This window comes from Rhodofomes roseus (assembly GCF_022264815.1).
Source record: "Rhodofomes roseus strain CIRM-BRFM 1785 chromosome Unknown C8Q71scaffold_13, whole genome shotgun sequence".
In the NCBI taxonomy this organism is placed as follows: Eukaryota; Fungi; Basidiomycota; class Agaricomycetes; order Polyporales; family Fomitopsidaceae; genus Rhodofomes; species Rhodofomes roseus.
This window is the reverse complement of record NW_025952969.1, coordinates 746,507-766,401: the sequence shown is the minus strand read 5'-3', so window position 1 is coordinate 766,401 and position 19,895 is coordinate 746,507. Positions and strand designations below refer to the sequence as shown.

General features: G+C 53.8%; 7 protein-coding genes across 7 annotated transcripts; 2 read left to right on the top strand and 5 right to left on the bottom strand.

Moving 5' to 3' along the window:
- The first annotated feature begins 428 nt into the window (after positions 1-428).
- On the top strand, positions 429-1,445 carry C8Q71DRAFT_116959 (uncharacterized protein). Its single transcript, XM_047916360.1, has 2 exons — positions 429-769; positions 825-1,445. The coding sequence occupies exons 1-2, from the start codon at positions 605-607 to the stop codon at positions 1,380-1,382; spliced, it is 723 nt and encodes a 240-aa protein (XP_047777804.1). The 5' UTR covers positions 429-604; the 3' UTR covers positions 1,383-1,445.
- C8Q71DRAFT_116941 (uncharacterized protein) lies at positions 1,446-1,931 on the bottom strand. The gene is made up of 3 exons (XM_047916359.1): positions 1,774-1,931; positions 1,647-1,719; positions 1,446-1,595 (listed from the first exon to the last, which is right to left on the bottom strand). The coding sequence occupies exons 1-3, from the start codon at positions 1,872-1,874 to the stop codon at positions 1,509-1,511; spliced, it is 261 nt and encodes an 86-aa protein (XP_047777803.1). The 5' UTR covers positions 1,875-1,931; the 3' UTR covers positions 1,446-1,508.
- Positions 1,932-2,567: 636 nt separating this feature from the next.
- Positions 2,568-5,383, bottom strand: C8Q71DRAFT_116809 (MFS Git1p-like glycerophosphoinositol permease). Its single transcript, XM_047916358.1, has 19 exons — positions 5,299-5,383; positions 4,990-5,159; positions 4,896-4,924; positions 4,759-4,834; positions 4,507-4,691; positions 4,362-4,443; positions 4,276-4,307; positions 4,062-4,216; positions 3,986-4,008; positions 3,857-3,923; positions 3,788-3,803; positions 3,621-3,735; positions 3,513-3,562; positions 3,420-3,453; positions 3,306-3,366; positions 3,220-3,250; positions 3,134-3,168; positions 3,061-3,081; positions 2,568-3,002 (listed from the first exon to the last, which is right to left on the bottom strand). Exons 2-19 carry the CDS (start codon positions 5,123-5,125, stop codon positions 2,609-2,611), a joined length of 1,542 nt encoding a protein of 513 aa, XP_047777802.1. The 5' UTR covers positions 5,126-5,159; positions 5,299-5,383; the 3' UTR covers positions 2,568-2,608.
- A 519-nt stretch (positions 5,384-5,902) lies between these two features.
- C8Q71DRAFT_710360 (Aspartate/glutamate/uridylate kinase) lies at positions 5,903-8,064 on the bottom strand (the record flags this gene model as incomplete). The annotated part of the gene is made up of 7 exons (XM_047920736.1): positions 5,903-5,922; positions 5,989-6,232; positions 6,290-6,960; positions 7,007-7,169; positions 7,221-7,316; positions 7,368-7,803; positions 7,856-8,064. The coding sequence occupies 7 exons, from the start codon at positions 8,062-8,064 to the stop codon at positions 5,903-5,905; spliced, it is 1,839 nt and encodes a 612-aa protein (XP_047777801.1).
- A 1,490-nt stretch (positions 8,065-9,554) lies between these two features.
- Positions 9,555-12,028, top strand: C8Q71DRAFT_710468 (major facilitator superfamily domain-containing protein; the record flags this gene model as incomplete). The annotated part of the gene is made up of 19 exons (XM_047920743.1): positions 9,555-9,741; positions 9,790-9,818; positions 9,872-9,947; positions 9,998-10,182; positions 10,236-10,317; positions 10,372-10,403; positions 10,452-10,606; positions 10,657-10,679; positions 10,738-10,804; positions 10,856-10,871; positions 10,920-11,034; positions 11,099-11,148; positions 11,204-11,237; positions 11,290-11,353; positions 11,404-11,434; positions 11,490-11,524; positions 11,575-11,595; positions 11,647-11,742; positions 11,797-12,028. The coding sequence occupies 19 exons, from the start codon at positions 9,555-9,557 to the stop codon at positions 12,026-12,028; spliced, it is 1,530 nt and encodes a 509-aa protein (XP_047777800.1).
- A 135-nt stretch (positions 12,029-12,163) lies between these two features.
- On the bottom strand, positions 12,164-16,043 carry C8Q71DRAFT_116692 (P-loop containing nucleoside triphosphate hydrolase protein). The gene is made up of 9 exons (XM_047916356.1): positions 15,285-16,043; positions 14,750-15,232; positions 14,635-14,697; positions 14,536-14,582; positions 14,092-14,473; positions 13,469-14,035; positions 13,135-13,418; positions 12,797-13,078; positions 12,164-12,740 (listed from the first exon to the last, which is right to left on the bottom strand). Exons 1-9 carry the CDS (start codon positions 15,902-15,904, stop codon positions 12,421-12,423), a joined length of 3,048 nt encoding a protein of 1,015 aa, XP_047777799.1. The 5' UTR covers positions 15,905-16,043; the 3' UTR covers positions 12,164-12,420.
- A 2,103-nt stretch (positions 16,044-18,146) lies between these two features.
- On the bottom strand, positions 18,147-18,947 carry C8Q71DRAFT_724679 (uncharacterized protein; the record flags this gene model as incomplete). The annotated part of the gene is made up of 5 exons (XM_047921646.1): positions 18,147-18,195; positions 18,298-18,358; positions 18,490-18,549; positions 18,599-18,709; positions 18,827-18,947. 5 exons carry the CDS (start codon positions 18,945-18,947, stop codon positions 18,147-18,149), a joined length of 402 nt encoding a protein of 133 aa, XP_047777798.1.
- Between the last annotated feature and the right edge of the window lie 948 nt (positions 18,948-19,895).

Sequence of the window (19,895 nt, the reverse complement as noted above, 5' to 3'; positions counted from 1 at the left end):
CGAAGAGCCGTTTGAGACAGTGTATGCTCAACTCACTGCCAGTGTCCGGGAACGTTTGGCACGGGCGCCCGGGCGGCGATGATAGTGACACTGGCAGTGATGGCACAACCTAGTTTCCAACCGGATGAACGGATCTGTAAACTTACAAGTTACATAGTCCGAGTGTAGCCTCAGGTAGGGCTCAGCTAGCGTCAGAACGACGAGCCCGCCCGAGCCCGCCCGTGCGCGTCCTAGCGTCGTGGTGCAACACATTGGTCATAGTCGGGACCCAGACACATGGCCCCTGGCCGTCACTGTCGTATATGACACGATTGAGGTATGTGCCAAACATCCTATACATCCTCAATCGCCACTCATTCCGAGCAACGCGCAGTTCTTGCCGCCCCTCCATGACTCGGACTAGCAATGCATACCAAGACCATGCTGGACGGCTTCTTAGACTCCTGGTCTAGCGGCGCACTCGCGCATCCATCATAACGCGGTTTCGTTTGGAGATCATGATTGATCCGACAGCATCGTGCAGGTGGCCCCTTTAAAAGACATAGTACGCCCTCTGCATCTGCTCGTCCTCACCATCCTAGTACAGCACTGCTCAACCCACAAGATGTCCCTCGTTAAGATTCCCTTCCTCGTCGCTGGCGCAGTGGGTGGCTATGTGGTCATGACAGCGCCGAATGCGAAGGTCCCTGTTGAGCAAAGGGCTAAGGGAGTCAGCGCGTTTGAACGTTTCTTCTCTGCGACAGCGAGACTCTACACGCTTGGCTTTAAGGTGCGTCAGCCTTCACTCATCTCTTCAGAGTTGCTGACGACTTCGCGGTTTGTAGGCCTTGATCTTGTCCGGTAGCATCCTGGAGGTGCTCGTCATCGGTGCTAGCCACTTCCCCGCGCACCCCCTGTCTCAGAAAATCCTCGACGCCCTCGTTGTGGGCCCCTACTCCCTCACCCGCCGCATTACCATCAGCCCGCTGTTCGTCGCAGGTGCCGCCATTGGCTACTTCGGCGCATATTTCCGCTGGCAGTGCTATCGCACGCTGGGCCGCCTCTTCACCTTCGAGGTTTCCATCAGAGAGGGTCACAAGCTCATCACGGCGGGGCCCTACCAGTATACTCGCCACCCTGCCTACACTGGATCCATCCTCAGCACAATCGGCCTTGGGCTTATGTACATTGCGCCTGGGTCGTGGATCCGCGAGTGCGGAATCCTGGCGACGCGCGGAGGGAAGATTGCGGCGTGGACATACGTCGCGGCATTCTTGTACGGGTCGGCGAGCTTATTCCAGCGAGCACCTCAGGAGGATGTGGTGTTGAAGAAGCATTTCGGCGAGGAGTGGGAGGCGTATGCAAAGCGGGTGCCGTACCGTATCTTCCCCTTCATCTACTAATTGGCGAGGCCTTCTGCTAGTGTTACAAATAATACAGATAAATACGACAAGCGATTTATATCACTGCGATGCGTTAGACCACCCGACATCCATTTACGTTTGCATGTCCGAGTTCCGCGATGCTGATTAACGAGCGCAGACGATCCCGACTTCACAGTCTGATGGCCCTGTGCATTCAGTGGAGTTTGCTGTTGTCCAGCAGGTGTAGCCGTCCTAAATCCAATATCAGGCGCTGGAAGTAGGCAAAAGGGACGAGTCTCGTACATTACAGCTGATTGGCATGTGTAGGTCCCAGGCATCTTTGCTACACTGGATGTCTGCTGATCCGAAGGAATTGCTGGGGCGCGTGTTCAGGACCGGATGAGTTCCAGCCACGCAAGAGCTGCCCTACCTCAGCATGTCGGTTGCGAAGGTGTCCTGCTTGTGCGCAGAGAAGAGCATATTATTCATGAACGTGAAGGCGACGGCGAGATTGAGCGGTAACAGAATCATGACGTCGTGTCGTACGAAGGTTAAGTTAAACAGCAGTGTGAAGTGCGGATTGCGGACAGTCAGGCTGCTGAGCGACTCGCTCTTTCTCACCGGTTAAAAGCCTCTGACCGCGCATTCTGATTGACCGGATGTCTGAGCTTGAGTCTAGCCTGTGCTGAATGCCCTCTGGCAGTCACAGTGTGAACCGAAACCATCATATACTAGTTTTGTTGCCTGCTTCCCCCACCCGAGACAGGGTGGCCAACTCTGAGGAACTGTATGTGAGACGTCACGAGGCACCTTTAGTGCCAATCGCATCATTGTCACGGCAAGACACCAATTGCGGACTGAGTCCGTCGCGTCGCCTCTGGCACGTCGACGTGCGCGCCCCCAATTCAGCTGTCATGTCCTTAGGCTGCATATAGTAGAATCACAGTACAATGTCCCGACCCTCGCCGGTGAGCCCTGAGATTGAGCTTCGGCGTGGTTACAGTAAGAGTCAATATCTGTACATTCTGTTCAGTCATTACAGGTGACCGGTGACATTTGAGTGACATGATCGTGTTGCATCTGGTGAGACTCTGTGAGACTGCGCAGTGATCGACGTCGATCGTTCGATACGGTACGATGTCACCTCCTGCGATGCAGTGCGCTTCGGCAACGACATAAGTAAGTTGGACTGATACATCGCCGTGTTCCTAAGGAGCCTTCAATTCCCACACCCGACTCCGTGTTCGTTGTGCTTCACATTATCGCTAAGCTACCTCCTCGTCATCGTATCCCTTCGAGCTACCTGACTTGACCTCTTCTGTACCCAATGGACCAGTGTCTCCTGCGATACCAACATCTCCGTCCCAGCCATTCTCAGCAAGATACCGTAGGAACCTCGTGTCCTCCAGTGCGAGGTCAATACCAGTCATATCTGGCACGAACAGGTAGGTGACCAGTATACCGAGTGCGCCAAAAATCGCGGCGACGATGAACGTCCATCTGCGGGTCAACGACGAGTCCATGAGAATTCGCATTGCGAAGGTATGTGTGAACATCTCGCACCGCTTTCCAAGATTGTCTTGGATCGGCGTGAACACCTCGGTGCCAACTGCCGCTCCCGCCTTGCCTAGTGCAGCAGAAAGCCCGAAGAATGTACCCCTGGTCAAACGTGGAAAAAGGTTGGTCCGTATGCAGCAATGGCTAGAGCCGAGCTTACCTAATGGGAGTCGGGTATGATCTATGTCGTCTGAGCTGCTAAGTTTTGAATATTCGAAGCGAACGCGACTCACTCTGCGCTCGTGAGCAGCGTCATGTTACCAGGGCCCTGATCTCAGTGAATCAGACACAGCCAAGCAGGATGGATGCGACCCCTTACCAGGTTGCTCATGGACGTCATCAACCCGTACCTACATCAGCAAGTCAGTGCGACAGATATGACAGGAATCACGTAGGTATGCTCACAGCACTATGAAAAGAGGCACGATTCTTGTGACTTTGTCATAGCCAATGCCGATGATCAACCCTAGAACAGAGCACTTGACGACATTGTGATCAGGACAGATAACTATGACCTACCGAAGATGACGTAGCCACTGAATCCTAGTATCATCTTATCACAGACATATCAGCTGGACATGCTTTACTGAGGCCACGGAGCAGTCCACTCACTGTGTTACGCCTGCCTAGAGGATTGCATAGCAAAGCTCCCACAAAGACTCCTACATGTTCCCAGGATTCTAAGAGACTCACATTCCACATCATCAATCTTGCACGCACCAGGGATAGCGATAGCACCCAGTAACAACTGCCACTCAGCTGTTGCTTTCACGTCACCATCCTTGATGACACTTGATATGATAGACGCAGAAAATATGCCGTTCGGATAGAATATCTGGGGAACGGATGACTCGGAGTTGATGCATTAGCCGTTCTCCACTACTCACAAAATCAAAGAGGAACCTTATGCTGAGGCGTTAGCATGCAGTCTGAGGTAATCCACCAGGAGAGCTTACCACGACCCGCCTGTGCCTATCAGCGCCTTCCAATACCTCTTGAGTGAGAGCCAGTACGGGACGCGTCCTAGAACAGACCGCGATAATCAGCAACCCGCGTCCCTGAACATTGGTACAAGGACAACACACGTCGAATAGCGCCCTCACGATAGCTACAAACCTGTTGTCAGAGTAGGCCATCATGATGAATGTCCATATCGCGTACAGTTTCGAATTCAGCATGCGCATCCGGAAGTAGAACACTGTCATTGGGAGCGCGATCCCAACACCAAAACAAACGCGCCAGATAGTCTCGAGGTGCGCTTGTCCTGCAGCGGACAAGACAATCAAGAAGACGGAGACGGCTAGCGGGCCGCCACACTACGGAATCCGAAGAGTCAACGCTGCCGTGGAGAGCTGACGAGCACGAGTACACCTACGACTAGAGGCAAGTCGGTCACCATGATAAATACTACGAGTAGACTGTCAGGACAAACGTCATAGCCGACCATTGCCACGAACGTACCAGGCCCACGCTTCTCAATCGATGTCTCGTTGGCCCCTTCGCTCGCGCTTGTCGACGATGCAGGGTACTCTCCTCCAGCGCCCTACGACGGTTTCACGACATACCCTCAGACGGATATGGATCATGAGGCGTATTCTATACGTACCACACCGGTCACTCCCCTAGCAATAGTCATGAACCAGAAGAGGCTTTGAGCACCACCATGCGCCCCATGCGCAACGGTGCAGAGGATTGCCCCGACGATGATGAGCAACGTTGTCATCACAAGCCCGCTTTTACGACCATGCCTATCGCACAAGATGCCGACGAAGACCTGGCCGATGACTTCTCCTACAATACCAATCGTCTCGGTGATCAATTGAAAGGACGAGACGGTCGCATCCTGTCCATGACTGACCGACTAACATGGCATTCGAGACACGGGTTGATACGTTGGAGGTGTATTCAGTTGGGTACAGTTTTTTGAAGACAACCTGAGGAAGTGTGGCGACCGGAATGTAAAGCATTGTGAACATGAGACGTGCAAACACTCACGTTTGTCATCGTCATCAGGTTGTTATGATCTATGAGTGTTAGTTGTGACGAGTAGAAATATACGGCTCGAGCCTTTGGCGATATTCCTACTCACAGCCGTCTGAGATCAGGCCAAAGGCTGAGGCAGCAATCGCCATGTACGCGCCAAGCGTGACTTTCCTTGCAACGCGATCGCTCCGCCGAGTTGAGACGAGATCCTGGAGTGCTGGAGTCCCCTGCATGTCATCCATGGTCTTGTCATCTTCAACCTGTACGGCGGCATCGCTGTCGCCCGAGTTCGCAAAGCGCGCCATAGTGTGATACCGTTGAGCGATTCACCTGTAAGATGTATCGCGCGCATCCCAGTTATAAAACCCGCCTCGTGTAAACGTTAGAGTTCCTGCCACCGACTCAAGGCACGTACAGTAAGGTTTCAAAGTTTCAGGAACAGGTTTCGAAGCATCGTCGTGGCGTCTCCAGCGAAGATCACCGTTCTCTGGTCGGACGAACGTGCGCGCATTTGACGATAGAAGAAAAAGACTGAAGTCCACACTGTACTTCATTGCTTGCTAGCGAACTCCGTGTCAGTGAGCAAGATATGTGCGAGTACTACAGCGTGGCGTCACTCACTTTGTTAGCGTTGGGAAAGCGCCCGGCATGCACGCTGGATATATGCTCAAGTGCCCCTGCTTCAGACTGTCAGCGGAGAGCCGTGCGGGACTGTCAATCCGAAATAGTAACGACGCACTACAACCTTATGCTTTGGCCGACCTGTCGGGACAAGATACGAGGATGTTTCGCAATCGTCGTACGTCTTTCTGGGATAAAGTTGCGATGTAAGGGCAGGAGGGAAGCTAGTGAAGCACGCGCGAAAACACAGCGGTATGGAGAATCAAGGCAAGGACCCGAGTTGGATCGTGGTCCTCTTTTTGATTTTTGGCGCGGTTGGACGGGCGTCACGGTATACAACTCTAGGCTACAGTGAAGGATACATAGCTTACAACAAACTCCCGGCATTAGACAACTTTTCAGAACAACCATGGACCCACTGCAATAGACAAGTGCGGAGTCAATAATCTGAACACGCGAAGACACTTGATGGAATGGCACTCACTGCGTCCTCTGGCGCCGTCTGGTCTGATCTGCAAACAGCTTTGGTGGATGAGGTTGAGCGCCTTGACCGCGTCGCGCGCGTCGATGACACACGAGATGTTGATCTCGTTCGCACCCTGGCTGATCATCTCGATATTAACCTTCCCGTCTCCCAGCGTCGTGAACATGCGCCCCGCGATGCCAACCATGTTCCGCATCCTCTTGCCCACCAGAGACAGGATAGCCATGTCTCTGCTCACCGTCACCTAAAGTCAGAGGATCATTAGTCCTATGGAGCAGAGCGAGCACCGATAGCACCTTACCGTTCCGCTCTTTTTGAGTTCGCGCACGACCCGGTCAAGGAGCTTCTTATCAAGGTTGTCCTCGATGGCCATGCTGACGTACACCTCACTCGTACTGATCAGGTCGACGACGACGCCGTAGCGGTCGAGCGTGCCGAACACGCCCGCGAGGAAGCCATGCGACACGCTCTTACGGTTCGAGTTCACGTTCAGCACGACGATGCGCTCCTTAATCGTGACCGCCGTCGGGAGCTTCCTTTCATCTCTCGCCACGTGCAGGTCGCCCAGCGGGCGGAAGACAGTGTTCGTGCCGGGGATCGGGATGCCCGCCTCCTCCGCGTATGGCGCGGCGTCGATGTCGGGGTCGGGGTGGATGACGGTGCCCCCGCCCTGCGGGTTCTCGACGTTCTTGATGCGGATGGGGATGCGCCGCCGGATGACCTGCTCCATCGTGAACGGGTGCACGACCTCGCTCCCGTAGTACGTCAGCTCCGCCGCCTCCTCGGGCGAGATGATCGGGATGAGCCGCGCCGTGGGCACCTTGCGCGGGTCCGCCGTAAAGATCCCGTCGACCTCCTTCCAGATCTGCAGCTCGGACGCACCGAGCCCGGCGGCGAGTAGTGCGGCGAGGAGGTCGGTGTATCCGCGACCGACTTGCCGTAGGAGAGAGCCCGGGACGGGGCCGAAGTAGCCTGCAAGGTGTGAGCAGCGTGGATGGGTAGCTTCAAGAGGGCATACCAGTGACCACAGGCACGCGAGGCTCGCATTGTCGGATGCGCTCGCTCACAGCCTCAGCAACTCGGTCATAAAACTCTTGGCCGAGTGTCTCTGTGCCCGCATAGGACTCTTCCTCGGAGAGCGGGACAATGTTCTCGAGGCTGACATACTCGGCATCGATTCCCTAGACCAGACGTGAGACAGGACGATCATTTGACACGTGGAAAGTACGTACTCGATCCCTGAGGATAGCAGTCATAACCTTGCACGATAATCGTTCCCCAAAGCCAATAATGGTATCGCGTGACCTCGGCGAGATCTCGTCGATGACCTGGACAAGACTCAGTGACGTGTGTTCCGTATTCGATGCAAGGATACTGACCTGGGTTGCAAACAAGAACGAACGTAATGAGTCACAGTCCCGCTCGATCTCCATCTCGAGCTCGCGCAAGAGCTCAGCGTTCCGGACTGACGAGCGAGCAGCTGTGATGTGCTCTGAACGGATGAGACCGACCGTCTCGCTGAAAGGACTTGACTTTGAGCTCGTGGAGGACATGTTCAGGGCACCCCCAGGAGAGACGGGATCCATGCGGGGCGAGGACGTGCTCCGTCCTCGTGGGCTGTCCACAGGTGACTGTGCCTGCGATGTTCTTGAGAAGAGGGCGGGTGTCATATGTCCCGGTGTCTCTGACGGGCTGTTTGTGCGCTGAAGGGCTTCCTTCGCTGCACGCAAAAGGAGGTTCGTGGTGCCCAGCGCCTTGGTAGAACCAGATCGTGCCGAGCAGACGATGGCGACCTTGTGCTGGTCGATGTACTCTCTGCGATTTCAGTCAGCAAAGGGGAAACATGAAATAGCTATGCACCGCGCACGCAACGATGTCATCCGCGATCTTTGCCGCAAACTTTCCTACACTCGTCCCTCCAAACTTCTGCACGAGCCATTTCGCTTCCGGGTCGATGGTGTTTTGGTGGAGGTTGGGTGGTGTTCGCGGCGGGCTGGACGACGCTGCTGACGCCGAGCGAGATGATGACGGTGATGGGGAAGAGCTAGGAGGGCAAGAACTAGGCGGAGTAGACATGATGAAAGCTTGCAAGTCAGGCTGCATCATCAGCCCGGGTATTTGAAGCTTCCTGAGTGACTCACCTCAGGTGCGACCAGGCCCAGCCTCCGGGTATCGTTCGGCTTTGCTAATGCTACAGTAATCGGAATTAGGAATGGGTGTGGTATGATTGTCGAGGTTGAGCATCTTGTGGCATGTCCACATTGCGGGGGTCAGCGGCAGGGAGGTGACTCTTAAGAGTTTTCCGGATAAAGAAATGCCGGCGGCACACCCGCCTCCGTCAGTAAACTTACTCGTCTTTCACGACGTACTGATCCAGCTTCAGAGTTGTAGAACGTAACTGAGGAAAATGTGTATGCTTTCCTCTGCAATGTGCTTATCCATGAATGACAATTGGCCTTACGACTCAGCTGGAGTACATACATGTCCGACGGTCGGATTGTGGCGGAATTTCCTCGTATGGATAAACTATGTACTGTACTCCTCCCACGTGATCGTTCAACATCAATCCTCCGCCACAGGTTAAGCCAGGGCTAAGCACCGCGGGCTGCGCTCCACGAACATGTCGACTGGCAATCGCTCTTTCATTTGTGATGAGCCCTTGCCACTGAGCAACGCCATAAAGCGCTTCAAGGCGGTGAGAACATAGATTTTGCACGTGCAAAGCGACCGTATACCTGACAGCAACCGTTTGAACAGCTGCGTCCGAGAGTGGATTCGGACATGCCGTATCAGAAACTCTTTTGATACTCAGTTTTATGATTCTATGAACATGTAACATCGTGCGCTGTCCTTATCACCACCTTTGGACTCCTCTCATTGTCAGTTGACCTCTCTGACACGGCCGAGCGCCATCGAGTGAGATGACAGTCAACGTTGGTGCAGGTGCGATATCGATGCTGGCGATCTGACCGTCAGCTACACATCTAATCACGTCACGACTCACTAGGCTCGCGGCATTTCCAACTTCAGGTTGCCCCTAAGTTACTCAAGAATCGTTGTTCAAATGTTCAGCGCTTGGCAGCGCTCAGCACTACTTGCATCGGCTCGATTGTCCGAGAGTGACCCGGCCTCGCTCACTTCCAACCTGCTCGATCAAACCTTCGACGACAGAGGCCTCCAGCGCGTGTTGTCAAGCCGCAGATGCGGCACTATGTAAACCTTTCTAGTAATGGCACGTATACAAAAGTACTTGTCACTGACCAAGTCAGCTGCGAGAAGGCGGAGTACCCGGCACAGAAGTCCTTTGACAGAACCTACCCCATACTCCCTCCCCCATGTGCAAGCATTGGCTCGAAAGGTTTGCCGTCTGACAGCTATGCTGATCGGCCTTCTTCTTCCGCACAGGGCCATCACAAGCATTGGTTTGTATGGAGGGAACTTCTTGAAGTCTCTTCGGCTGCTGAAGGGTCGAGGCTCCATCTGAGATCAATTATGGATACGGAAGAACAAGCATATAGGAAGCGTTTGATACGCACTTCTCGTACGTCCACCTACTGCTCGCCGGCATGCCTCACACTAAGGAGAAAATTCAGGATTCAGTCGAGCCTGCTGACGAACATGTCGTCGTCGCTGGTTCTAGTGTGGACGCTACTTCCGTTGTTGCTCCTCGAAGAGCGCGCACTCATGGAAAGGCTACAATCAGCGCGTACATGGCCATCGCTGCCTCCGCCTTTGGGCTAATCTCAGATGGCTGTAAGTATTGCTATGTGTCCATCAGTTGAACAATATGAACGTTTCTAGATCATAACAATCTCATGACTATGACGAATGTGAGTGAGCATTTCGCTCGACTGTGCGACGACACCAATGAACGATGAGATAGATCGTCTTCAAGAAGTTATATCCCTCTGACTACACGTCGAACATTTCTACGCGCGTTACCAACGCACTGCTGGTCGGTAAGTGTCATGCGTTCGCGTCTGTTTACTGACATCAACAAGTTCCACAGGCGAGATCATTGGGCAGATCACCGTCGGGATTCTTTGCGACAGAATTGGACGGAAGGCAGGCCTCGTAATGACAACTCTATTGATTACGATTGGTGCTATTCTGTGTACTGTTGCACATGGCGCACATGGAAGTGCACAAGGGTTATTCTGGTTCATGACGATCGCCAGAGGTATCACAGGCGTTGTAAGCTACTATGTACACAGGCCTCTGTTGCAAATGGCTAATGATACTCTCAGGGAGCCGGCGGAGAGTACCCTGCATCTTCGACGAGTGCGAGGGAAGGAGCTGATGAGGTAGCCGTGCATCAGAGAGGCGCAGGTCCGTTCTACATCATCGATGATCCCTCATTCATTCAAGAGCCTGACCTGACAGTGTTCATTATGGTTACCGACTTCCCCATCTCTGTAGGTCGTTTCCTAGTGAGTTGTTATCCAGAGTACTGACGGCCATAGGCTGGAGGCCCGCTGGCCGTTACAATATTCTTGATTGTTTTGTCCGCCGCCGGGGAAGATCACCTCAACACTGTCTGGAGAGTATGCTTTGGTATTGGCATCGTCTTCCCATTGGCCGTGTTCTACTTTCGTATGCGTATGGTTACATCAAAATTGTGCGTCTGTGTCTTCCCAGGTTCCCTGATACTATTAATAGAAGTCATAGGTATCGAGAAGGCGCGATCAGACGTACGTCGATGTTGTATGACATGGCGTGTCGGTACTCACTGTTATCGTCGAAGCACAGACCACGTTCCTTATAAGCTCGCGATTAAGCGATATTGGAAGACCCTCATTGGCACGGCGGGGACTTAGTACGCCATGCCTCTCTTCTCCGATGAGCTACTGACATGCAACATACTCAGTTTCCTGTATGCCTTCGTACGCAATGCAGTCCAATTCCACGCATGATCTCAGACAGATTGACAGATCGACTATCCGAATGGCATCTTCTCTGCGAGCATCATCAGCAGTGTCATCAAGGACGGAGACATAAAAAAGACGGCGGAGTGGCAACTGCTCTTGGGCGCCATTGCTCTTCCAGGTTTGCTTTCCTCCTCTCTGTATATGTGTCCCATTTTACGATCCCTGTCGATGTTTATATCAAGGCGTAATAGTTGGTGCACTCCTCTGCAATCCTCTTGGACGCCGCTACACGGTTAGTCGCCGGACTGTCGGATCGATGAGTGTCGAAATGCCAGAACGTTGAACAGATGATGCTCGGCTTCGGTGGATATGTTATTTTCGGTACGTTCTCAACCACTCTTCATTTCGAGGACATTTACTGAAAGACGGGGAGTAGGCCTCATTATAGGGTGCGGGTATGACCGGATCATCAATATCGTGCCTCTTCTCATCGTCCTGTAAGTCCTCATGCATTTCTCTGCACAATAACGCTTAACACTGGCTACAGCTATGGGCTCATGGTGTTCATGAGCAATATGGTAAGCTGGGATTGCTTTGTCAAGAGACTTGGCACATATGAATACCGATGTGCAGGGTCCTGGCAACATAACCCTGCTCGCTAGCGCGGAGTATGCTTCAACATTTCAATGATTTGATTCGTCCTCATCCAACTGCATAGGTCTTATCCAACCCCAATACGGTAGGTCATGACCTCAGCCGCAGGTATGACATATATGAAAACGAACTGTAGAGGCACATTTTTCGGCATCTCAGCGGCCATGGGCAAAGTCGGGGCCGCCGTTGGTATCCAAGTATTCATACCAATCCAGGACAATATCGGAAAGAGGTATCATCCACATTCCGAGAGTGATCTTAGCTGTAACCTCACCCATGGATTCAGGTGGACGTTCATAGTTGCGGCAATCTTCGGAGCCGTCGGCATATTGATAACCTATGTCTTCATTCCGGAGATGACGGGCGTAGATCTGGCGCTTCAAGACGAGAAGTTCCTCAAATATCTGGTGGAGAATGGTTGGGAGGGTCAGATTGGTGACGCAGAGACGAAATCCCATCACATCGATCCCGAAGAGACAGAGAAAGGGTGTGGGAAGGACGTAGCAACTGTGTTGTAGATGTACATCTCCGGATACTTTCCCTAGGACCGCGCTCAACCTGTCCGACGTGCTCTTCACGGTTCCACTCTCCCTACTTGAAAGCAAGGGTAGTGCAGGACATGGACATTGGCATCAGCACATGCGGTACATAAGCATCAGCGGACAGATGTGCAGGCAGTCTGCCTCAACAGGCGATCCCAAATCAGTTTTTATGCAGAGTCCATGGCCACAAACGGGTCACCGCAGTACTAAGTATACGGGTACTATACTTAGTACGGAACAAGGAGATTGCGCGAATTTTGACATTCATTAGGCAATGGTCAATTGATGGCAACCATACTATGTATTTCCGGCATCGTCTCAGCAAGATGGAAACAAGAAGCAGATCGAACGGCCTTGCAATACTTGAACTACTCGACTTCGCGCCATGGACGATCGACGTTCACATCGATGTCTTCATCGTCAGCCGAGTCAGACGTGACACCATTGAGAGTCATCATTTCCATGCGCCTGGTGAACTCGTTCATATCCGCCAAGGCAGACCCCTTCAGGCGTTGGTCATACCCGCCTGTGTGGTCCACGGTCGCACCGGTATCCCAAGAAGGCGGAGGCCCTTTCCACCCCCCTCTGCCATGAGCATAATTGAGGAATGAGCGCCATAGCGGATCCAGTGAGAGCACATCCGGGTCGCCAATGACGATCAGCAATGCTTGAGCACGAGTGACCGCGACTGTACCAATGGGCCGTCATATCAGGAGAAGTCTCTCACTAGATGGGAACACGCACCATTGAACCGACGAGGGTTCGCCACGAAGCCAAGAGTGTGCTTCAGGTCGTACTCCACAAACTCACGGCTGCTTCGTACAGTAGAGACGATGATTACTTTGCGTTCCTGCAATGTGGAAGCATTAGCAATATTTGCAGCGTGTATCCGAAGATATGCTCTCACTTGGCCTTGGAATTCTTCGACGCTTCCCACTTTGATCCCATCCGCGACGGGCCGTAGAATCGAGCGGAGCCTGAGGCATTGCGCGTGGTATGGGGTGATGATACCTATGTCAGCATCGCCTTCACCACCATCAATGCTCCACTACATCAACAGACAACTCAGTTCAGCCACTCACTCGTACGGAAGCGTCTGTCGGCCTTGAGCGCTAGAACATATGCCTTGACCTGCGAAGCTTCATCGATATTGAAGAATGACGGCGAAGACGCCTCGCGATCGTCCTTGCCCGAAATCGAGTGAATGAGGACAGGGAAGTCTGGATTGGCAAGGATTGTGCAACCGATATACGCGTGCGTGACTTTGGTCTCTGCGCAAGCTTGCAGCTCGCCCCTGTAGAAGCGTTCGTTCGGGAACTTAAGGATCGATTCGTGGGACCGGAAGTTCTTCACGAGTTTCACTACCCTACGTATGTATATGAGCTTTCTGTCTTGCTGAAGATGACGAGTACTCACGAGACACCGTAGCCTGCCGTCTCATCGTACTCAGGACGCGCCATCAGCCTCTCGATGTAGCTCTTCTCCAGCCCTAGATCACGCGCAACCGCAGAGCGAATAATTGGCCCAAGTTGCTTTGGATCACCCGACAGCACGACGTTCGTGTCGTTGTCCGCCATCGTCTTGATGGCAATCATCACCTCCGGTTCAGTCGCCTGCCCAGCCTCATCGACGAAGACATGCGTGAAGTGTCCACGGGGCATGCCGATCCCGTGCGCAAACGATGCAGACACACATGTGGATACAATGACCCTGTATCGCTTGACAATGGCCATGGGAGGCACAGAGAAGTGGCCCGTCTCGGTGCGGTAGGTGAAGGGTAATATCGAGTCCGGCACGAGGTCTTTGTTTCGGAAGGGAGCGTAAAACCTGAAGAGCTGCGAGTTCCCGAGAATCGAGAGGCGCGAGACGACGAGGTCGGCGGCGCTGTTGCTAGGGGCGCACACGAGGATACAGGCCCGCGGGTTGAGGCGGAGGACCTGCCGAATGCTCTCGACCATCGTGATCGTCTTGCCGGTGCCGGGCCTATATGTGAGTGTGTATCAGCAGTACGCTCCGAATGCAGAGATGACATGACATACGGGCCAAATATGACGAACGGCGCGGATCCCGGCCTGAGACTAGCAATGGATGCCACCGCCTGCAACTGCGCTTCGTTTCCCGCGATGAGTCTGTTGTAGATATGCGGCTGGACAGTTGACCTCGACGGGCGAGTCCCTTGGATGATAGTCTGAGTAGGGAACAGGAGGCGATCTGGGTGGAAGGCCGCATCGAGTGCCTGATGCTGACGACGCAGCGGAATACGGTTGAGTTTGAAGCGCACCGTGTACAAGTCGCCTGCGGACTGCTGCCTGAAGGAGGTATGGAAGCAGAGTCCGACTTCGTCCCTGCGTACGAAGTGGACGTGGCCCTCGAACCAGCGTCCTGGGGCGGAACCGCTTGGCTGGACGAGGATGATATCACCTATGTAAGACCATAAGTCGTGACGCGTGACGTGCCGCACAAGGTCGAACGACGTTACATACCGACGAGGACACTGGGGCGATTCTCGGCCAAGCCAGGAACCGCGAGACTGAAAGCTAGTTGTGAGGCATGGTCGAGATATCAAAACCTTGTGTACGCACTAGTAGTACTGATTGTGCCGCGTAAGCTTCGTGTCGGTGATATCATACATCTGCAAGTCATTCCTGCAACGCGGTTCTTAGTAAAGGCTAGCTCGTGACGCTTGACAGCACGTACTCCATCCTATGCTCCTCCACCCACAGAAGCGTCTTGTAGTAGCGCGCGTGCGTCTCGCTGTTCAGCTGCGATGGCAAGATCGAGTTCCGGAAGTAGCTCGTCGCACGGACCGCCTGGCCCCTCGACAAAGCCCCCGCGATGTTGGGTGGGATGCGAGCGTGCGGGAGCTGCCCGACGTACGGGACCGCCTTCACTGAGGGCGGCGCCACTCCGGGTACGACGTCGGTCTCGGGTGTCCGCGGCGTGCGCTTGCGCGGCACGTACGGGGACTTAGGTTTCAGGGCCTCGTAGTCTGCGCGGCTGCCGACTATCGCCTTGACCGGGCGGATGATGACGAAGCGCTGCTTGAGCGACGTGTCTTCGAAAACCATCTCGAGACGGTCATCGTAGTGTCCGCGGTACTGCTGTCGGAGCACAACAGAGATGTTGATGCTTCTGCTGCATGAGAGCAGCGGGACGGAAGTGTCATACGATACAGAGAACCTACGGAGGGCGTCAACAAGAGTACACGTGCAGGTGAGTGTAGTTTACTCACCTCGGCGATTGCGAGGAAAACTTGGCATCAACGAGACTCACTCTCGACGTAGGAACTGTGTTCCTAACGGTCAGTGTCATAGTGGCGCCTTGCAGAGCATCTTCGACGTCGACGATCCCGAAGTCCAACCCATCGTCCTCATGTGAGACGTCAATACCATGTTTGTTCTTGCCAGCTTCCTCGAAGGCGGCCTCGTACGATGCGACCAGACTCTTTCTTCCATGCGACCGCGAATTGACATGCGAATTCCAATGTTGCTGCGGAATGCCGACGCTGCACACGTTGCAGAAGACGTGGCCCGGGAGCGTGCTGGCCTCTTCCGGCGGGACATCTGGGTCAACGCCTTGCTGTCGAGCAAGAGTATTGTGTTTCTTGCCCCGGACGTGGATAGCCCACCCGTCGACCGTGGAGACGTTGGTCTGGCAAACAGAGCAGTGAAAAGTGTCGAGGAGCCCATTGACGCGTTTGTGATGCCGCTGACTAGCGCAGTGGGTCTGATAGAAAGTCGCGTTGTAACATATGGCTCCACAGGGCCTGCAAATCTGAACATCGTGTCTGTAGCCGCAGGCGCCGTCTGCACAGGCGCCGTTCAACAAGAGTTGTGGGCAAACGACGACCATGAGGACAAGCCCAAGCGGAGGCAACGCAGAAAGTTGGTCAGGATGCTTGAATCGCGGAGCGCCCTTTAAGCTTGCTTTGAGCAGTGAAAAAAAAGGCACGCTGCACGCGCGTGTCGATCTAAAGAAGAAGTCCTCCACATAAGACAACGTGTTCGGATTCGCACAGAACAGTTATGTCGTAGGATTTGCACAGACGCGATAAGCAACTCTCCGGTACTTCCGCAAGCGAGTTGAGGCAACAACCGTCTAAGAACTAGCATGCCGCGGTATGCGCTGGTTCAAAGGCGGGAAAAGACATGCATCGTATGTGCGTTTCTAATAAAAGATCCGATGCTGGACGTAAGTCAACACCCTGCACAGTCATGACGCACAGGCTCACAGGAGTCTAGACAAGATTAGCACTACCACAACCGGATGATCCCCTGGGCGTGCACAGCGGCTCCCGGGATACAGTCTCGACAACATTACGGTGAAGCCATGCGATGACGGGGGCGCTTGAGTTAAGATTCGCTCGTAAGGACGGCCCAAGGATTCGGAATCGAGACGCGTGAAGACCGCGATCCGGGTTGTGTGGAGAGCTCGAGTGCAGCGAGACGAACAGCGTGTCGCGGCGTGTCTTCCATTTGCTATCCTCGTCGAAGCCGAACTGGACGCACAACGTCAACTCCATGCTGCGATACCGTCATGACCGACGTATACTCACCCAGACGAGAGCGTGAACATTGAGTTCATTCTCCCAGGCAGCGACCACGGTATCATCGCTGTGGTCTAGGTCAGTCCTCCTGATCAGACCTGACCGATGGTTCGGAACGTCATTAGAGACCAGGATATCGCAGGCTACGTGGGGCGGGCGTATCGTTCGTTGAAGTTCTCACAGCTGAAACAGCTTGAAGGGCGGGAACGCCATAGTGCCGGGACGACGCAAACAATGTTCAAAGGTCGATTACACCGATGCCGTCGAAGACGTCAGGAGGTGCGATGCTAGAGGTGTCATAGAAGAACAGTTCAAGTTTGCTAGGAGACCCGGCCCTGGGGTAGTGTGAAGTTCAGCTCTGAGGCTACCCGAGAGCTCGGCCTGCGCGCGGGCCAGTTCGGCGGTTCATCGTGTCCTGAGTGAGCAAGCTTCCTGATATCTCCTGTAAGTAGGCACAGTAAAAGCATGCGTTCCCTCAGCCGAGATGGTGTACCAGGCACTAGGGTGTGCCGTGTAGACTCGCTCACCAGAAGGAGGAGGTCCAGGAGCGTCAGCTCACTGGCGCTCGAGCTCCCCGCTGCCGGCTTTGATGCGTCACGTGCCAACGACCCGACGCCCACGAGCAGGCTGGTAACTTGAACGTTGTTCGAGTTCGCGGTGGTCGAGTTCCGAACTTCCGATGGCCCTTGGATCAATGGATGGCCCCCAAAAGATGCTAAGTCACGTAGACCACGTTGGCATCTTAAGCTCAATGGCGTACCATGATTGCGGCAAGAACTTGAATCGTCAAGCCCTGGCCGGGAGTCCGATTGGGTCCTCGCCGTCGCACCGCCGTGGCTCACATCTACTTACCAGGCTGAGGATTCGTTCAAGAACCATTGCTCAAACGTTCATCCCCAGGCCGGCATTTGAAGCTCTGCGAATAACCAGTGCATTAAATTTGCAACGTGCGTATCCGGCCAGAGTACGTGTTCATCGGACTGACGGGCCACTATTCGTGTCCAAAGGATGCGTCCAGCATCGCGCCCAGGAACGGCGACGTTCGGGTTCCAGACGTTGACGAAATTGCCTGCGCGCTGAGCGTACTGCATGATGAGGTTCTGTTCCCGAACCACAGGTTAGATGCTGCGCTTTCGCAACTCGGTATAGCATCGTTGTGGCCCCGTGCTTCTGTGAGTTCAAGTTGCTTTGTAAGGGACATAATCACGTCCAACAATTTCTAGCTTTGCAACCCAGCTTCATAATCATACTAGACAGAAGCTTTGACGGCCGTCTTGCACTCAACACGAGGTAACCAAATCCGGACCTGACGGCGAACGACGTTGCCCTACGTATATGCACTACTCAATAGCAAAGAGGCAACCCCGCTACAGACTGATCACACGGGCTTGTTGTGAGCTCCGTTGCATATTGTACTACAGTCGCTGACCTTCTCTATAGGATGCACTAGACTCTGCTCACGTAAATCCCGACAGTGAAACGGGCCGCCTGGGCTGTTCATTCGCGATGAGGACCGTCAGGCTGGCGGCTACATCTGACTTTTAAGTATCATGGGTTGACTGCTAATGTAATAGCCTCTTTCTGTTCTCGCTGGAGCCTGAGGAGGAACGAATGAGTCTGGAGTTTGTGGGTCAGAACCCAGCGACAGTGACTGCGCGACGGTGTCCGGGCCCGGGAACACAGTAGGTCATAGGCTCACTGGCCGAGCTCGCCTAACCATACTCCTGACGGAATGGCAGGGAATAGAACCAGTTCGTGTGCTACATGCATGGGTTTAAGGTTCAAGTGCGAAATCGAAACTGAACGTTGCGCCTAAACATCCGTTCGAACACTGTCTGTTCAGTTCAGCAACATGTAAGTCTGTATAACGTTCGCGTCAAAGATGACTCACCAATGTCGCCGACTCGTTTTTCTAGGACTCGTTCGCACGAGTTGCTAGATCTGCACAAAGCTAGCAGTCAGTCGATGCAACAATCATTCGCAAACGGGCTTTTGCACACCTTCATCGACTGCAATATCGTAGACGGCGACGATGTTACAGCGTTTATCGAGGACAGAGTCCGCTCTTGCATTGCAGCGTTTGTCGAGCCCAGCAAACGCATCGATTGGGGCTGACAAGTCAACAAGCCTCAGTACGCTAGGTCATTCGAAGTGACGTGGCAGAATAAGGACGACCCTCCGCTCTCATGAAATCGGCAAGAGACTCAGTACGTAGTGACGATACGCACCGTCTTCTGCTATAAACTTGAACCCTTTCTCGACTTGAACGGACTCGGATTCCACCGGGGCGCCGATGACAATTCCAAGTGAGGCGCAAGCAAAGACGATGAAGGCGGGGGCGAGCTTCATGCTTACAACAGGCAACAGCGAGGCAACCTACAGGTTGCGATGGCCAGGAAAGTGAGAACTCCTTTTGAGCATATTTTGAGCCGCCCGCGAAGGAGTTTCAATGAGCGCAGTGCGAACTTTTACGCCCCAAGACCCAAGAGCAATGTGAACCGTCCCTTAGGGGAGGCATCTTTGGTAGACGCGTTCTGATGTGATACGGAGGAGCAACACATTGTTCACATCAGACGTTATGCTGGCAGTCATGTCCATCAGCATCTGTCCAATGACGTGAGCGTCGTGGCTGTCTCCCGGTCGTCGTGAGATAGGTCTGCCATGATCCAAGCGAGGAGACTGGGAGTAAGTGTCAACTGCTATGCATGATGATGTATCTGGAAGCCTGAGGCCTGAGGATGGCATCTTATCACTGTGGTCTCCACGCCGTTCAAGATTCCGAAGCTTACTTTGATGACACGTAATTTTGATTCACATAGCTTCGAGACGTTGATTAAACACGCATTCGATACTGAAAACCACACGTAGAGGTCAAGGCGACACTGGAACGGATACGAACTGATGGTACTCTCCTTCCCAAAGTTCCCCGACATGTTCGGCTTGCCAGGAGTGCCGACGTCGAATGCCACAGCGAGCAGATACGTGGAGTGGATCGTTCAGCAGGAATTGCCAGCCCGCTCGCCCATAACTCACGCCGCCCAACCGCGGAACCTGGTGTAGTAATTTCTGAGCGAAAACACCCAATGCCATCGAGAAGACTGACTCACCTCTCTCCATAGCGATGTCTGAATAGATCCGCCGCACGAGAGGCGCACTCTGGGAGGACATGCTTGATCCGCAGCCCGTCTATCGAGTCATCCTGCTGCTGCGGATAGTCATGAAAGAACTGATCAAGACCTGAAAAGATGATGACGAGCGACGTCCCGATCTCCCTCGGGTCTCCCATAAGTCTGCACC

What these genes read in the sequence shown, in the direction of transcription:
- C8Q71DRAFT_116692 (XM_047916356.1), bottom strand. Translation starts at nt 15,904, where the DNA reads ATGGTCGTCGTTTGCCCACAACTCTTGTTGAACGGCGCCTGTGCAGAC. An exon ending in CGGCACAATCAGTACTACTA is followed by an intron (nt 14,583 to 14,634) that starts GTGCGTACACAA and finishes ACTAGCTTTCAG; the next exon opens with TCTCGCGGTTCCTGGCTTGG. An exon ending in GAACCCTCGTCGGTTCAATG is followed by an intron (nt 12,741 to 12,796) that starts GTGCGTGTTCCC and finishes CCATTGGTACAG; the next exon opens with TCGCGGTCACTCGTGCTCAA.
- C8Q71DRAFT_116959 (XM_047916360.1), top strand. Translation starts at nt 605, where the DNA reads ATGTCCCTCGTTAAGATTCCCTTCCTCGTCGCTGGCGCAGTGGGTGGC. An exon ending in TCTACACGCTTGGCTTTAAG is followed by an intron (nt 770 to 824) that starts GTGCGTCAGCCT and finishes CGCGGTTTGTAG; the next exon opens with GCCTTGATCTTGTCCGGTAG.
- C8Q71DRAFT_116809 (XM_047916358.1), bottom strand. Translation starts at nt 5,125, where the DNA reads ATGGATGACATGCAGGGGACTCCAGCACTCCAGGATCTCGTCTCAACT. An exon ending in ACCTGATGACGATGACAAAC is followed by an intron (nt 4,835 to 4,895) that starts GTGAGTGTTTGC and finishes ACACTTCCTCAG; the next exon opens with GTTGTCTTCAAAAAACTGTA. An exon ending in CGCATGCTGAATTCGAAACT is followed by an intron (nt 4,009 to 4,061) that starts GTACGCGATATG and finishes ACAGGTTTGTAG; the next exon opens with CTATCGTGAGGGCGCTATTC.
- C8Q71DRAFT_116941 (XM_047916359.1), bottom strand. Translation starts at nt 1,874, where the DNA reads ATGATTCTGTTACCGCTCAATCTCGCCGTCGCCTTCACGTTCATGAAT. An exon ending in TTCGCAACCGACATGCTGAG is followed by an intron (nt 1,720 to 1,773) that starts GTAGGGCAGCTC and finishes CACGCGCCCCAG; the next exon opens with CAATTCCTTCGGATCAGCAG. An exon ending in ACATGCCAATCAGCTGTAAT is followed by an intron (nt 1,596 to 1,646) that starts GTACGAGACTCG and finishes TATTGGATTTAG; the next exon opens with GACGGCTACACCTGCTGGAC.